Source organism: Corvus kubaryi, unplaced genomic scaffold, assembly GCF_017639235.1.
Source record: "Corvus kubaryi isolate FWS band 111438036 unplaced genomic scaffold, C.kubaryi_AGA036_p1.0 split1-37374, whole genome shotgun sequence".
Classification (NCBI taxonomy): domain Eukaryota; kingdom Metazoa; phylum Chordata; class Aves; order Passeriformes; family Corvidae; genus Corvus; species Corvus kubaryi.
Window position 1 is genome coordinate 1,057,862 of NW_024582079.1, and position 16,473 is coordinate 1,074,334.

At 44.0% G+C, this 16,473-nt stretch overlaps 1 protein-coding gene across 4 annotated transcripts in view; it reads right to left on the reverse strand.

Moving 5' to 3' along the window:
* Positions 1-888: 888 nt before the first annotated feature.
* The window catches only part of LOC121657774 (E3 ubiquitin-protein ligase RNF130-like), a 55,691-nt gene continuing 40,106 nt past the window's right edge, over positions 889-16,473 (reverse strand). For 2 of the 4 annotated variants that reach the window (XM_042013853.1, XM_042013854.1), the window contains one exon: positions 889-7,577. In XM_042013853.1, coding sequence (XP_041869787.1) covers positions 7,468-7,577 — 110 coding nt within the window. In that variant the 3' untranslated portion in view covers positions 889-7,467. Of the gene's footprint in view, positions 7,578-13,505; positions 13,696-16,473 lie in introns of those variants that run through there. The other 2 variants (XM_042013855.1, XM_042013852.1) reach the window with 2 other exon arrangements.

The following is a 16,473-nucleotide window of genomic DNA, read 5'->3' on the forward strand; positions in this document are numbered from 1 at the left end:
CACTTCCAGCATCTCAGCCTCGTGAGCCCAGCGTGGGGGTCCTGGCATCCCCCTCCTGGCAACTGGTTGATTTTGGTCCTCACTTTGCAGCTCCGGAGCCCTCTCAAAGCTTGTGGCCCAGTCCGAGGATGACCTTTGCAGCACACAGGACAGCGGGAGGTGCAGTTCCCTCTCCTCCCTTGGCTGCAGAGCAGCCTCCCAATAATTTAGTGAAATGCTATTCTTGTTTCGATAACCATTAGAGAGCCTCCAGGCAAACTCTGAAAGTGTTACACCAGCAGAAAACATTGACATCTCCCATCTCTGTGCTTATTGCCCAGCTCCCAGGAAGGCGGGAATGCAGCAGTTTTTTTAGGCCAGAAATCCTTTAACCCTGGATGATCTATCTTCTTTGTTAGTGCAGTGCCCTAATCCCAGCCAGAGCCTTTGTACACTACTGTAATATAAATATTTATCAGCTGGCTCAGCCTTCAGGGCTTTGCCTTCTCCTCAATGGCACAGCTGTTTTTGGGGATCAGCGTGGTGGTTTCTGAAGGCTGGGTGTCCTGTAGGAAGGGTTTGAGCACTGGGAGAAGATGCTGAAGAATCCTATGTGCCATCTTTAAGGTGGCAAAAGCTGTGGGAAAGTGGATTAGTGTCTCCAGCATACTCATAAGCCACTTTGAACCATGTGGCCCTTAATGGCCTGGGATTTCTAGGCATTAGTACAGCAAGATAATAAAGTATTTACATCAGAGTGGGAAAAATCCTCTCTGAAAACACATCTTTAGACAATGTTGTTCCACACTGTCCTCTAAGACAGCTCTACAAGAAATGCTGGAGGGACTGGAGTCACTGGGTGATGCTTTCATCCTCCCATATTTTCAGACACCAGACTCACAAGCTGTGTATTTTTAAATTGCTTTTTATTGAAATGTAGTACATTAGCAAACCCTAACTAGTCGGTATACACTATGAACATTTCGGCATATACCACGTAAATACAATACAGTGTTATACTTACATCAAAACATGTCAACAAGTTCTGCTGCTGGCAAGCCACACTTCCACAGGGGCTGGAAAGCTCTGGCTGTCAGGAGGGCACCGCGTGTGCCCATGTCCCCACAGTGCCCCCAGACCCCTGGCAGCTGCTGGCGTGTTTAGGTTACGTGGCCACACCGGTGTGACCCACCTGGCACCAAGCCAGTTCAGACTTTCCATTCTACCCGCACGCAAATTGGGGTTTTTGTTGTTGTTTGCTGCAGTCTCCTGTGCCCAAAGGCCGGGGTGTCCCCTCTCTGCCGGGATAAAACGATCCTGTTTTGGTGGATTCAGTGCATAGTTAGCCATGGCCTTGAGTAGGTGATCCTGGACAGGCACGGTCATACAGAGCAGCTTTTAGTATTTAACATCTACTTGCAAACTGCAGCAGGGCTGATGAGACAAGCAGAAGAGCGATGCTATCACTCATTTTGCTCCGAAAGGTTATTCCCCATTATAGGAGTGGGCTGACAGACCTTACCAGTGCTGGGAGTTAAGCCTAGACACAGAGGGTGGGAAAAGTCTGCCTGCTGATGTCGTGGCACAGGGAAGGTCTCTCGTTCATGTAGCACCTTCCAGCACAAGCAGAAAGGGACAGGCTGGGGCACTGCCTTGCTGGGACCTCACAAACCTGCACCACGAGCTTTGCTTTAACAGCCCCACTCTATTAAACATTCCTGGCTTAACAGCAGCAAAGAACAAGTTTACTTTCAAGCCCAGACTTTCCTGTGCTGGAGCATGGGAGGGTTGCTGAGCTGTTTTCTGTATGATCCTCTCTCCCAGTGCAGCCCAGGTCTGTGGGAAGGTTGCAGGCAGCTATAGCTCTTACTGCCCGAGACAGTCTGAGGGTGTTACAGACACAGGCACGGGGGATCCACAGCAAATCTGATGATCCATGCCTTAACACAGCCCAGCAGAGCTGCTCTGATGGGAATTAATGGCTCTTATCCCCCAGAGGGGTTTGGGCAGCTGAAGATCAAGTCAGAGCCAGGCAAGGGCCAGCCCCCAAGTATATGGGAAGCAGAAAAAAAAAAAGGCAAATGGCACATAAATGCACACAGCTGAGCTCAGGGAAAAGAATAAAAGCTCCTGGTTCCTGAGAAGCTTGTGCATACAAGTGGAGAAAGGAATAGCCCAGCAGGAGTGAGGGAGCCTTCACATACATGCCCAACTGATTTCTAGACTGCAAACCCCCAGTCCTAGCTGTATGACACTAACTGATGTTACACCTCAGCCTTGCATTGAAATCACTCTAAGTAGCTTCAACTTTCAATAAAACACTATGTAGTTCTTACTTCGTAGGAATATTAATACTTAATTATTAACTCCTTAGGAAAGGGACTATTTTTGGGCAAAACTTTATACCACAGGGCCCCAAAGCCCAGAGACCCTGGACATTATTGCCATAAGAAAGAAAAAATATTCAGATGTTATTGCACAACCTACACATCCATTTCTCTTCATGTGGGCATCACCACGAGGCTAACGGGCAGAAAAGCAAAAGGATGCTCCATTCAGGGATCCAGAGAATGAGCATCCCACAACAACAGCCCACATCCCACACACCCTGCTGTGGCTGAGCACAGCCCACCAGGAACCTCTGTGCTCCCACAGACAGTGACTCTGGTTTGGAGGGATGCTGGCATGGTGATGGCACAGTGAAGCGATGGCACAGTGATGGAGAAGATGCTGGAAAACAGGTGGACAGCAATGTCTGCACAACAGGGACCTTCACCCTGCTCTCCAGAGGAGGAGGAAGCCAGTAGTAATTGATGGAGTGGAAAGGTAGAGATTAATTGGGAGAATTAAGAGTGTCTGGGAATGTTGCAGGCTTTTAAAAAGACTAGGTTAATGAAAGGATCAATTAACTGACAGATAACAAGGTGTCAATTGGTAGTGCTTTGCAAAGGCCCTGTGAGCAGATTTCATCCCCCCAAAGCACCTCGAAAGCACCAGGTAAACCTGACATGCCCTTGTGAAGTTGGATTTTTTGGTCAACATCTCAGGACATCAGCTGGCTGGGGCTTAGAGAGCATCATGGCCCTGCATCAGAAGAAAAATCCCATCTGGAGCCCTGCTCTTGTCACTGCATCCCACAAGGAAGGGGTACGGAGTACCGCTTTTTCTCTTAATTATTTCAAAGACAAGGGAAAAAAGCAGAAATGAGCACCAACACAATGAAGTACTGTCTACTTCTCCCCTGATTTCCCCCCAATCGGTTTAGTTGGAGTATCTTTCCCTCTCTCACTCCCTCCCCTGCTCACTAGTTTCCACCAAGTGTGCCAGAGCTGAGGCTGCCCTGCGGTGCAGCAAGTCTAGCAGGAAAAGGAAAAAGTGAAGATATCTTTAAATATAACAACACATATGCAAGCTGTCATGGCACATCACACACTCTTCTGCACCAGTCAGGCTGGAAAATTAGGTCAAGTATGGCTGGGTAACACAGGGTGAAAAAGGAGCAAAAGCTTTACTTGGGAAATTGAAGGTGTTTCCTGAGGTCTCTGCCCTGAGCTCTCCTGTCCTTCTCTCCCCACCCTGCAGGGCTGGCAGCAGCCCCATGGCTCTTGCCTTTGCCCCACTGTGCCTTGGCTTGTGAGCTGCTGTGCTACTTCTTATGCTGTAAAAAACAAACGACTACTAGCTAAGCAAAATAACAAATATTTTTAATAATTAAGTCAACCCACTCGCCAGTAATCAGGCTGCAGAGCTGCCTGAACTTCAGCTCAACCCTGGTGCCCTCATCTTTCAGCTCATGACCTGACTGTACCTCGAACCTAAACTGGACGGAACAAGTCCTGGAGCCTCAGTGTGACCCATGTTTCCTGCAAAATCCCCTCTGCTAGTAAAAAGCTCTTGGCTCTCCAGAGCCTTTGCACTATTTTACATGAATGTGTTTAAAGAAAACAGATGTGTAAAAGTCTCATAACATAGTCCTAGACATGTTTATTAAACTATTTGTGGTCTTTCTTTGGCTAATGTAGGATACCTGGCTATTCCTATAGCATCCTCAGGTGCCAGGGCAAGCATCCTAGAGCAAAGGGACAATGCAGATTCCAACACATGAGCTCACTGGATGGAGCAGTTGTGAGGGTCATTAGGTAAATTTTAACATGCTTCAAATTTAATATTTAATGTGGTGTATTATAGGTAAAAAGCACATTTACAGTCTGGTTTTTTACTGGCAATTATCCTCTAAGAACACAAGCAAATCTTGATTTTACAAATGTCTTATGGGAACATGCAAAACTTTCATAGAAGAGGAAGCCGAGAAAGGGAAAGCGAAGTGTTGGGGTTTAAATAGTTTAGGAAAACACTTGGAGATAAAAGCTTTTTTTATATGTAGAAGTCATAAACTGAATGTTTTCCTGTTAAAAAGCACTTTTTTTAAACCTTAAAAATTATTTTCCAAGTTACTGGCACTTACAGTCCTTGGTAGGTTGCCATATATTTTACTTCTGTGAAATGACTCAACCACACACAGCACCACTGCAGCAGAACAAGAACAACGATGCTCATCAAGCTTTTTTTATATACTGATTAATATTAAAAGGAAAACCTCAAACCTGCCAGCACAGCCCAGAAAAAATCACCCATGTTGCTGAGGTGCCTCTTCCCCATCCTAAACATGACTAACTGGGGGAAGGCCTGCTCCAGCACGTCCTGGCACGCACATAGGGACCAATTGCTTGAACAAGCTTTTAATTTTTCCGTTGCAAGATTTCCCAAATCCAGGATGTCAATTACAAATGTCAGCTGCCCTGTCCAAGATGCTACAGCACAAATCCATTTTTACATCACTATGCCAGACTCTGATCTACACTGAGGCAAACCTGCCCTCCCCCTGCTTAAAACCAAGATGTTCGGTTAGAAATAAGATTTAGCAAAATACAAATTGCATTATTTATTATATTGTCTCTGAGGGCTTTGTGCTTTCTAGTTTTGAAATTTAATTTCTATGTCTGTTCTAGCTTTTCTGTATGTTCTGGCACACAGCTCGTGCAAACCGGCTCAGTTGGAGCTGAGAAATCATCAGTTTTGGTTTTGTGCTGAAACTGTGCCCCAGTGACATTCCCGGTAGCCTTAGGGGAAATCTTAGGGGAAATCCCTGTGTCGGGATGGGGCAGCCCCTACAGGAAGGATTTGCCTGGAGCACCAGCACCCTACGCAGTGCTACAAGAGCCTGTCCTACCCAAAACCCCACCGAAGCAGCTCTGTGCTGGTCAGAGACACCAAGACATGTTTGCATTTAACCAGGAACACCCAGGTATCTGGGTTTATCGTAACCTGCCTGCTCTCAGGCAGATAAAAACAAGCCCCATAACATCCTTGAGAGACGGTGGTTTTCCTCTCGGGCGTTTGCGTTCCCAAGGCGCCGCTCCCACGTGTCCCCGCTGTGATCTCGCAGATGCAATTACGAAAACAGGGGCTGCTCAACCAGCGCTTCTGCCGGCCCCGAGTCCCCTCCGGCTGCAGCTCAGCCAGGCCGGGATGCAGAGCTGGGCACGGGCTCGCCGGCCGTGCCCGGAGCTGTCGCCGCCTGCCTCACACACCCGCCAGCAGAGCAGGGATGCTGACCACGACCCGCTGCTCCCCCAGCCACTGTGGCACTGCCTGTGACCTTCACTTCTGCTTTGTAGGAGAAAGTGGGTGTCAAAACTGTGCTCTTTAAAAAAGCTTGGGGCTTCAGAGCATTTCCAGAGTGAGCTGAATGGCAATAAAAGTGCATTCGGTAAATATCAATGTGGGTATTATGAGAAAAACCTCCCTACACTTCACGCCACCCACTCTGGAATTATCAGATTAAATAAAGCTGATGCACAGCAACAAAAGTCAAAGCACGCTCAGCAAAGAGGCTCATTTCCTCATTTTACAGAGCTGGGTTTTTCTTTTTCTCTTGAACATCCATGTTAAAGACACAGCTGAACCACACTTCAGAAAAGGATATATGTTAAGCAGACTGCTATACAATTAAAAATATTATAAAGGAGGGGAAATTCCCCTGCTTGTAGCAAAAGCAGGTGAAATTAAAGCATGGCAGGATGAGTCTTACCTTTCTTTTTGGCTTAACTGATTTCTCAAGATTCCTATACAGAGGGTGAAACTGTGTTTCACATTACAAGGACACAAATGAGTTTCTACACCTACAGTAACTAAGACTGCAATGGAGAAAAACCCAAACATTCATTAACAGCTATGCATTGTCTGGTAGGAAAAGGTGGAGCAGAAGCGCTTGCTCCTCCACGTCGGCTCATTTGAGGAACGCTCTGGATGACTTAGCTCCAGAGGTTCCTCTCTCGCTCTCCATTTCTGCATTGTTCTCTCAGAAGCTTGCAAACAATACCCATTTCCCCACCGCTTTTGTCACATGCCAGTAAAAATTGATTTTTCCTGCAGTGTGTCAAAGCAGTAGCTGCTTTCCTTTCTTCTCCTGCTTTTTGCATTCCCATTATTGATGTCAGTGGGAAAGGGCACAGCTCAGAGAACGTATTTGTTAAGTAACTGTTGCAGATCTCAACAGGAGAGTGGGATAAGAAGCATACTTCTTTTCTTCTCTGTGTAATGCCAACATGCTGGCTTTTAAAAAACCTCAGTGAAAAATTTGGTGGATTTTTTTACCCCCCACCCCCCCAAAAAAAAGTTACGTGAGAAAGAAAGCTGATTCGATTCCTGCATATTTCAAAAAGTCTAATGGTTTTCAGGTAGATCAAGTGCTGGTTCTGTGAACGTCCTCTCTACAGAAAGAGACTCACTTGACTTCAGCACACAGAAGGACCAAAAGTATATTCTGTGTATACCATTCTTCTCCTGCTTCAATCAAATGGGAGAAAAAACCCAAGCATCAAGTTCCTGGAAATCTTTCTGCAAAGGCAGGTCCTCTCTGCATCTTGAACGTCAGACTGGCTCGCCACTGTCCGGGGTTAAGGGAGTTGTAGGAAACTCAATGCACTTATAAAGGTCCCTCTCAGAAGGGGCTATTTCACAGTAGGGTTATGGATTGACCGAGATATACGAGTGCTTTTACCAGTCACTGGCCATCTCCTCTACAACCAGTTCCCTTTCTGACATTGCCCAACCATCTGGACAATTAAAACATTGGAATCAGCAGACGCCTGTGTAAGAGACGCATTTGCAGTTCAGCATAAACTCTTAGGGTCACCGTAAAACCTCTCCTGCATCGCCGCGGCTGGGCCGACACAGCTCCCCATGCTGTTACTCAGCAATTTCCATCAGACAACCTTGCTTGCACACAACTCTTTGTCAGCTCAGAGATGCCACCCTCAGAATCCACCACAGCTGGTCTTCGTCTGTGCAATCGAGAAGGCGGGTTCGTGTTCTGGAAAAAGCAGCTCTTCTTCAGACAAAGGAGATCCATGGAAAGAGTACACAACAATAGGAATGAGAAATGAAAAAAACGGAAAAAGGGCCAGGAAGGAGCATGGATTCCTTTCAGGTTTTGTTCTCATCGTACATGTCCAAGGCAGGCTCGATGGTTGAGAACTCGCTCTCGTAGACCAGGCTTCGAGGGGACAGAGAGTTACGATGGAAGAAGTGACTGCCTGCAAGAGGTAGAACAAAACCACATTAGCAACACACATGAACAATGGAAGAACTGAGTAAAGCATCCTCATATCTGTCTGCTGGATGCAAACACAGTACACGTGGAAAAAACAGCCACCCTTTAGCATGAACCAGTAACAACCATATGAAACATTTTACCTCTGTTCGTGTGCTCCCCTGCCAATTTAAAGCAACTGCTTTCCATATGCATGAACAGTCCCACCTTAAATGGCTCTTTCAGATAAAACAGGTCAAGTCTGAGCAAGGCTGGGGCAGGCCAGAGATTCACACTCGGTGCTGGCTGTTGATTTACAGTCTTGTAAAGCAGGGATGTGCTTCCTCAGAAGACCCAGAAACCTCTGGTCAGCACCCAAGCGCTGTGCCCTGCACCAGCACAAAGTGCTTCAGCTCCAGGTCAAAAGGAATGAGCAGGCAGAGTGAGGGCCTCCCCGAGGATCACCCCACCGATGCTGCTGGAAGCCCAGCCTCCTCCAGAGCTCAGCAAACTCCATCCACGAGTCACCTTCTAGAAACAGCCACCTACAGATTTCCTTATGCATAACCAAAGGGGACCCAACTCTCTTTTCCAATGCTGGCAATACCCAAAACAAGCACAACAGGGCTGTTGATGAAGTGGGGAGTGGAAGTTAATTTTTTTCCCTTGGTGGTCTGGCATTCCCATGGTTCTCTGAATCCACATACGTGTTTTTGCAAGGAGCCCAGCCCTCCTGCTGTACAAACGATTCTCTCTGAAAGCATCTATCATCAGATCAGGCCCTTGGCCAAAACGCTTCATTACCTGGTTTCTCAATCCCAGGGGGGATTAGCTGAGAGCAAGGCTGCTTAGATTACAATATACCAGGCAGCTACATTGAGCCAAACTGGAGGCAACTGAAAAGCTTTCAAGTTCATCAAGAAGGCATTCAACAAACTAAGGTGCCTCCAGTTTCGGGCATCAGCGAAGCAAGATGCTTAGGGAATTGTAGTTTTAGCCCTGGCAAATTTTAGCTGCTTAAATCCCCCTTTCTTTGCCAAATTTTGAGCCCAGCTCATTCTGAAACAAAGACCTTACAGAAGACATAAGAAAAGAAGAATTCAGCTGCTACTGTCCAAAATGCCTTTTCTCCTTCCCCACTCACCCAAAAGACACAGACTTTGTGTGCCCAGGTAAAATCCTTGCTAAGAACAGCAGGAAACTGGAGCTGGGCAATGGATCTGCTGCTCTTTTACAAGCAAAAGTCAGTGCACACACTCACCCCACCATTTGCAGTGAGAATGGGAAGTTCTCATAAGCAAATGAATTTTTGATCTCATAGTTAACTGAAACAAGAGTGGAATTAGCAGTTACATTGCACAGGAGTGAACTGTTCACTCTGCCAGGAGCATATATCCAGGTACTTGGAACAAGTGGGCTGTCTTGGAATATACTTCACAGAAGCAGTCAGTGGGGAATGATAAATGCCCATTTTCTGGATCTGAATCGTCCCCCAAACTTACAGGTTTTTAAAACTGGGCAATGCTTAAAATAAAAGCAAATAAATAAATAAATAAATGAAGGTCGAGTGTTTGAGAAAACATAAAGCTGGAACTTTATGGATTCCAGATGATCACGGTCTGTCTCCCAAGAGCTGGCCTCGATGACCTTAGAGGTCTTTTCCAACCTTAATGATTCTATGATTCAACCAAAAAACCCCCCTGAAGCTGCTTTGAAATTATACCAGATAAAACTGATTTCAAACCTGTATTATGAGTCAGGATCATCTGCTTTTTGATGAGCGAGTCTCATTTTGCAGCTGAAATAAGCCGTGAATATTGGATATTTCATCTCCCCTTCCTCCACCTGCTGCAATGTAATGCACAACCAATGCTCAAACAAACCAAAGGGATTCTAAAAATTTGAGGCTGCTCTTGTTTTTATTACACAGAAATCAAACCTGGGATTAGGAAGCAGACAGCCCAGGCTGTCATTTCCTCTGTGTGCACCCAGACTTCCACTCTAGCGGGTTTGAGGGAGAGATTTAATCAACAGGCAGACAGGTCATCTGACAACAAATATTTTATATTAATCTGGAAATAGGCAGTGTATATCCAACACCTCTAAAATTCTTTACTGTGATGTTTTTGTCCTTCTTGGCAAAAGAAATTTAAGCCACCCACTTCCAGGGAGGCTGAATGTTTCCATACAGATAGACATCTCTTGGCTTCCATACCACTTATGAGACACATCGTTCCTTCCTTTCCTAAGTGTCTCCTCTCCCATGCAGAGCAGCCAGCCCAGAGCTAAGAATCCAGCTGCTGCTCAGTATTTTCCACCACTCAATCTTCAGGTGCTCCATTAACCAGGAGCATTGCCCACAGTTTACGGCTGGAGCAGCGGACTCAGCAGGGCACAGTGACCCAGCCACGCTCCTCTTAATGCAGAAAATTGCTACTGTTTGTTTAAAAACATGGCATCGGTCCAGCTGATAAATTTACTGAATAAAAGTATTTTAAGGACAAGTACAAACATCCGCAGTTCCAAATTCAGCGTATGAATCTGTTCTTCCTATTTTGCACTTACCAAGAAAGATCAAGGTTTATCCCTTAGGTACAGAAAACAAATGGGAAGGCTGAATGCAGTTTTAATACATGAAAATGAATCCTTCAGTGCTCTCTGCCACTATTCTTCTTATATGCTTTAAAACAACTTTTCAGATAACTTGCATTGAGTCTGAAAATAAACATACTACCCTGGAATTGATCTTTATACCTACCATAGGATGCCACCAAAGCAAGCACAACACCAAGGCCAAAAACTCAAGACACAGCACTGCAGGTGCACCAGGATTAAGCATCACCTGGTGTTCCTTTTCCACCTGAAAGTATTTTAACACCCTTAGTCATTAATCAGGGCCATCTTCTGCCACAAGCTGCAGTCCCTTCCACAGCTCCTCAGGCACAAAGACATCTTATGGCAGAAATCTGATCAGAGCACTCCCTACCTCAATCTGTTTTAGACACCATCTCAGTTAAGGAATAACGGAGTGGGACTATTTCATAAAGCACCCTTTCCTCAAAGCCAGCTTAGCACGAAGACCATGACATGGTTGCCATTGTGGAGACATGGTGGCATGACCGGCACAAGTGGAGTGCTGCAACAGATGAAAACGCTGAAAACGCTTCAGAAGGGACAGGCAAGGAAGGAGACACATTGGGGGAGTCCTGTGGTGCTCACAGAGCCACCTCCCATGATTTACCACCAGTCCCACCTACCTGGGGAGGTCCCAGCTCACTGGAGGTCAGCAAATGTGACACCCAGCTACGAGAAGGGCTGGAAAGGGGGTCTGGGCGACTGCAGGCCTGTCAGCCTGACCTCAGTGCCAGGGAAGGCCATGGAACAGATCATCTTAGTGCCATCACACAGCCCATCCAGGACAAGCAGGGGGTCAGACCCAGGCAGCATGGGTTCAGGAAAGGCAAGTCCTGCTTGACCAGCCTGGTCTTCTGTGACAAGGTGAACCACTTAGTGGATGAAGGAAAGGCTGTGGATGTGTCTACCTGTACTTTGGGAGAGTTTGACACCATGTCCCACAGCATTCTCTTGGAAAGTGGCTGCCCATGGCTTGGACAGGTGTACTGCACATGGGTTAAGAACTGGCTGGATGGCTCAGCCCAGGGAGCAATGGGGAATGGAGTCACACCCACAGGGCTCAGCACTGGGGCCAGCCCTGTTTAATGTCTTTATCAATGATCTGGATGAGGGGATTGAGTGCAACCTCAGTCAGTTTGCAGCCAAAACCAAGTTGGGTTGATCTTCTGTAGGGCAGGAAGGCTGCACAGAGATCTGGATAGGCTGGGTCAAGGTATTTAAAAAACACAGATGTGGCACCTGGGGACATGGTTTAGCGGTGGGCTTGGCAGTGCTGGGTTATGGTTGGACTTGATCTTAGAGGGCTTTTCCAACCTAGATGATTCTATGATGCTATGAAAAACTTTGGGGATTTCCTTCTTCTGTCTATCCAGAGCAAAAAAAAAAAAAGAGTTTCTGGGATGATGCAGAGTTCATCTTTGAACATATTTATTTCATTAACAGATAAACATGCACTGAATTGCTTGACCTCAAAGTAACCTATCAAAAGTTATATCATTATTAACATTTTGTTGAGACAGTTGTTAGAGGCTCAAAAGAAAAACTAGAAAAGATGATGCTGAGTTATTTAAATCCTCCATAGAGGGAAATGCACTAAAAAGTCCTGTCAACCCTTTTGTTCCAACTATCACTCAACTTCTCCTTCTGCTGCGGTTCTGAAGAAGAAACACGAACCAGAACTATTATGGTGCCTTTTGCATCTGGGTCACTGCTCTGCTCACGCTGTTCCTGTGCAACAGCATGAAATCACACTTAAGAAATTTTGTTTCAGAAGACAAGCACAAACTTACCAGTTTTACTACTGCTGTTGAGAGATGAGTGAAAAAACATGTATCGTAGCTTGTTCCCTAAATTCTGCTCTAACCACATTCCTCCATTTTTGGCAACAACACTCAGTTGAAACATGCTGTACGTTACATGCACACAGCCCTCAGACACAGAATGTTTGAGGTTTTTTTCTTCTCATGAGTAAGTCCAATGGGGTTTTCCAGTCTTTCAAAATGCACTTACTGCTCTATTGATTTGTTTTCATATTTCTTTCAGAATTTCACAAGGACACATTGAAGAAGAATTCTATTAAATGCACTGAAGCTATCACATTCTACGCTGCTTATTATAAAAGCTGCCTTCTCAGCTGAAGCCTGATGGACAAATAAGAATTAAGAAACTATTTTAATGTAGCATCTGGCTGTGTTCCTAAATTCTAGAAGTGCCTATACATAAAAATAAAATTAAATCCTCTAGTTCCCAGTACATAAAAAAATTAAATCTTACAGCAAAATTGCTTCTCTCTGTTCATTTAATTAAATTAGAAAGCATTCCATTTCTACATCTTGATCCGAGAACAACAAAAAACAACCAAATGCAGAATAGTTTTTAACTTCTGTCAATTCCTTTTTCCTTCCCAACTTGTTACCTTCATTTACCCATCTCATTAAGTCAAGCATTAGCACTTGGCTGCAACTCAGGCCCGCGTGTTTTAACTGACTGTTGTGAATTACTCACACAGAGCTTGCATAACTTGTGTGAAACACCCGGAGTGAGGACAGTGAGGGGAGCTGTTTTCCCTCTGCCTCCTTCTCCTTGCCAGCACAGAAGCTGTGGCAAGAAGGGACATGCTTGCATAGAGTTTCTACATTGAAGAGTGTTATCAATCTTCTATGATCTGAATTTGAACCAAAACTAACCCCCACCATTGATATGAAAGGAGGCTTCACGCATGGCAGTGGGGGAAATGCTGCGTTTTCACTTGTTATTAGGAAGGAAGAAGAGGTTTAGAGCAGCTTCACTATTATCAAAAGGAGGGTGGGGTCAAAGTAAAAGAAAAGGTTTATGATCTGTGTTTTGAGACAACAGCATTGCAAATCTCCAGCAATGCCCAGCCTCAAGGCAAAAATCATACTGCAGTGCTCCCAGGGAGACTGGGAGTGTTACTGGAAGAGAAACTGAGAAAATGTTTTTATTTCAAATTAATTCCCAGCTGGAATGGTAAGTCCATTATAGCAGAATTGACACCTCGACCCAGCTTTTTTCCCTAACAAGTTGGTGTGGAATGATTGCTAACACTTGTTTGTCACTTCAGTGGCAGTTAAGTCACTTCAGTGGCATCATAACAGTGACACTCTATGAGATTTCCACTACTACACTACTTCTGTCCCAAATGAATGGAGAATAACAGAGACCTGCAAAGATTGAATCATTCAAAGGAAATAAAGCACCTTTTAAAATTTACAAAATGCTCTCAGACTTGAGTACTAACACAGAAAGCCCAAGAAAAATGAAATTCTCACAGAGTAAGATTTCATAATTAAAGTTTTTTTATTTCTCACTTTTTCTTTAATACAAAGCTTTGGCATCAGCAAATTTTATGAAAAAATAGAATGTACTAAATAATTGCTTGTGCTGCATGATCGATAAATGATGCATAAAAATAGGTGTCTCTCTCCAAGGCAATCGGCCGGAAAGCGTTTCTTCAATAGCATTCTGCTCTGCAGGGCAGAAAAAAAAGGAACAAAATATTTATGTTAAAGTTAATACTGCCAATACAAAAAAAAAAAAAAAAAAAAATCCTGTAAAAGTAAGCTAGTGAAAAATAACAAATTATACAAAGCCAGAGCATTAAGAGACATCTGTATTTGTCACATCATTCCTACAGGACAGCCAGAGGTCTGAGCACTTCTAAACTCTTGAGGACACTCCATCTGCTACTGAAAACTTTCTGTAAGTGGTCCAATCCAACATTTGGGCTTTTTGGGCTTAAACCCACACTTACACAGTAATTTCTGACCATTACCTAGGAAGCAAGCAAAATGTGCTGCTTCTGTTCCTTTCAAACACTGCCTAAAACTTTTATTACTAGTACTGCAAGGTTATTTTGAGACCAAGAGAAAGCAGCTGGTTCCTTATTTTCTTATCACTTAGACGATGTTTACTTTTGTCACAACTATTTAAAAATGCATGTGTGTGTATTTATACATGCACACAAACATACATACACACAGCTAAACATGTATATACTCACAACTCCGGAACTATTGCTCTAAATAACTATGTTTAAGCTGTGGGAAGGACATAGCAAGAAAACAGGTACGGGATATGGTTTTAGGTGAGTTTTAAAGCAGAATTTCAAGCCTTTTACTTGCATCAGTGTATTACATGGCCTCATTCTTGCTACTGTTGTTTTTAAACAATAAAAATGCCTCTGGTTCCTCTTGAAATACTATCATAAAAAGGCAGGGTATGCCAGCATTGCTTTTTACATGGAGAGCAACATAAAAAGCAGGTATGTTTAGTAGAAAAAGCAATGAGAAGGAGCTGCCATATATCTGGCGTGATATTCAGCACAGGAAATTCTTTGTCTGGCACTGGGAAGGTGTCAGTGACACAATAAATCTCAGCATCAGTGTCATTTTAACTGTCTAAAATGAGTAGTCGAACCCAGCAGCACTTGTGGAGGCTGCTCAGATCCCAAAGGATTCAGATGAAGAGCTGCTGAGGTTGAAGGCCACAGCCAGGAACTTCAGTTACCCAAATAAGTGATTTTTGAAGCTCTGGTTTCTGTGGCTGTGAGTTTTCTCAAGTCTGTCTCAAGTACACACTCGATGTGCTCGCATTTTAATTCCTGTCACTCAGAAAAGGAGCTCTCCTTGTATCAGCACACCCTTTGTTTGTACTGAGGGAACATCAATGTGAAAACACTTTGCTGCAGGCCCAAAGTCCCTGCCAATGTGCAAGCTTGTCCTTGCAGTAAAAACAGTCCCAGAGCAACAAAAAGAGGAGTTGCAAGGCAAGGCAGAAATGCAGCTGCTATCAGTGCCCACATCTGGATGAGACTTCATGGGCTACAGCTCCTCCTCCTTCCCAATGACGTGCAAGTGCCCAGCAATGCAGACATTCCTGTTCTGCAGCCCATCCTGCCCCATGCCTTCCCAAGCTATTTTTCCAGGCAGATTAACGATGTTCAGCTGCAGCCATGTTGCCAAGTTGCTGGTTGATGGCTGCAAGTTCAAGAGTTTGACAAATGGAAAAAATAATAATCAGTAGACTTGATAGGGCTATTTGAAGTTCTAAAAGTTTTCTTCATGAAGCCCTTTTGGAATAAGCATATGAAAAGAGGAGGAAGAGAGGAAGATTTGCAAATTAGTGGTAATGAAAAATCCCTGATGACCAATATTATGGACCCTCCTGAAGATGATTAGCTGAGATTGTCTAAAATTTTACACTGGAGACTATTAGACATGTTTCCATCTTATTGAGAAGGACACCTTATACTTTCTAAATAGCAGTAAAAGTAAAAAAAAAAAAAAAAAAATCCAAACCCCTTCTTTCTCTTATCTCAAAGAAAAAAAACCAAAGAAAATGTTTATAAAGCTGCATTTCCAGGCAGCATTCCTTTGGATCTCACCCCACTTCTGGTTGAGAGATCAGCACTTTAATGGAAACTCAGCTGTGTCAAGGTGTTCAGAGACAAAGAAAGATGTTGACACTTTGCCTTCACAAATAAATAATTAAATTATGATTAAACATATATCCTGAGCCCAGATATTCTGTAAACCTACATGAAAATAGCTAGATGTACCTAGTTAATAGATTTGCAGAACAGATTTATACTTGCCCACACACAGAATTATAAAAAAAGACTGGAAGTCATCTGCTAGGGTAATTTCTTGTCCAGCCTGTCTGAAGGGAGGCTGGGGGTTTCTATATAGGTTAAGAAAGCATGGAAGCAAGCCTCCCTTAATTTAAGAGAGGAGAAACAGTACTGCATTCACTGCTTTCATCTCTCCCTCACCTAAGAAGAAGATAGTTTTCTATTTAAACACCTTTTTTTTTCCCTTTAGCTGAAAGTGTGCCAACTAGGAGTACAGAATTATTTTTGTTTAATATGAAATTTGACTATAAAATTGAGGTGAAAACTGTCAAAGGTAAGTGCTGGTAGTAAGTTTTACTGGCAGGTGAATTTTGAACATGGGAATTTAATGGCAGAAATCTAATGTTTACCTAGACCAGTGATCAGAAACTGAACATAAATATTCTCTCTTTTCCCCTTTTCACATCTCCACTTAGCAAAGAGATTTCCTCAGGTAAGCCAGCTAAATATAAATTAAGAGGGACTTTACCCTGAAACCTGCTGTTAACAGACACTCAACATTTGAGAAAAGCAGGAAATTTGATTTCTTGAAAACTATACATTCCCCCTTCTCTTGGTATTTTATTCCCAATGTTGTCCATGACACACACCCACCAGAAATGCACAGAAATATCTG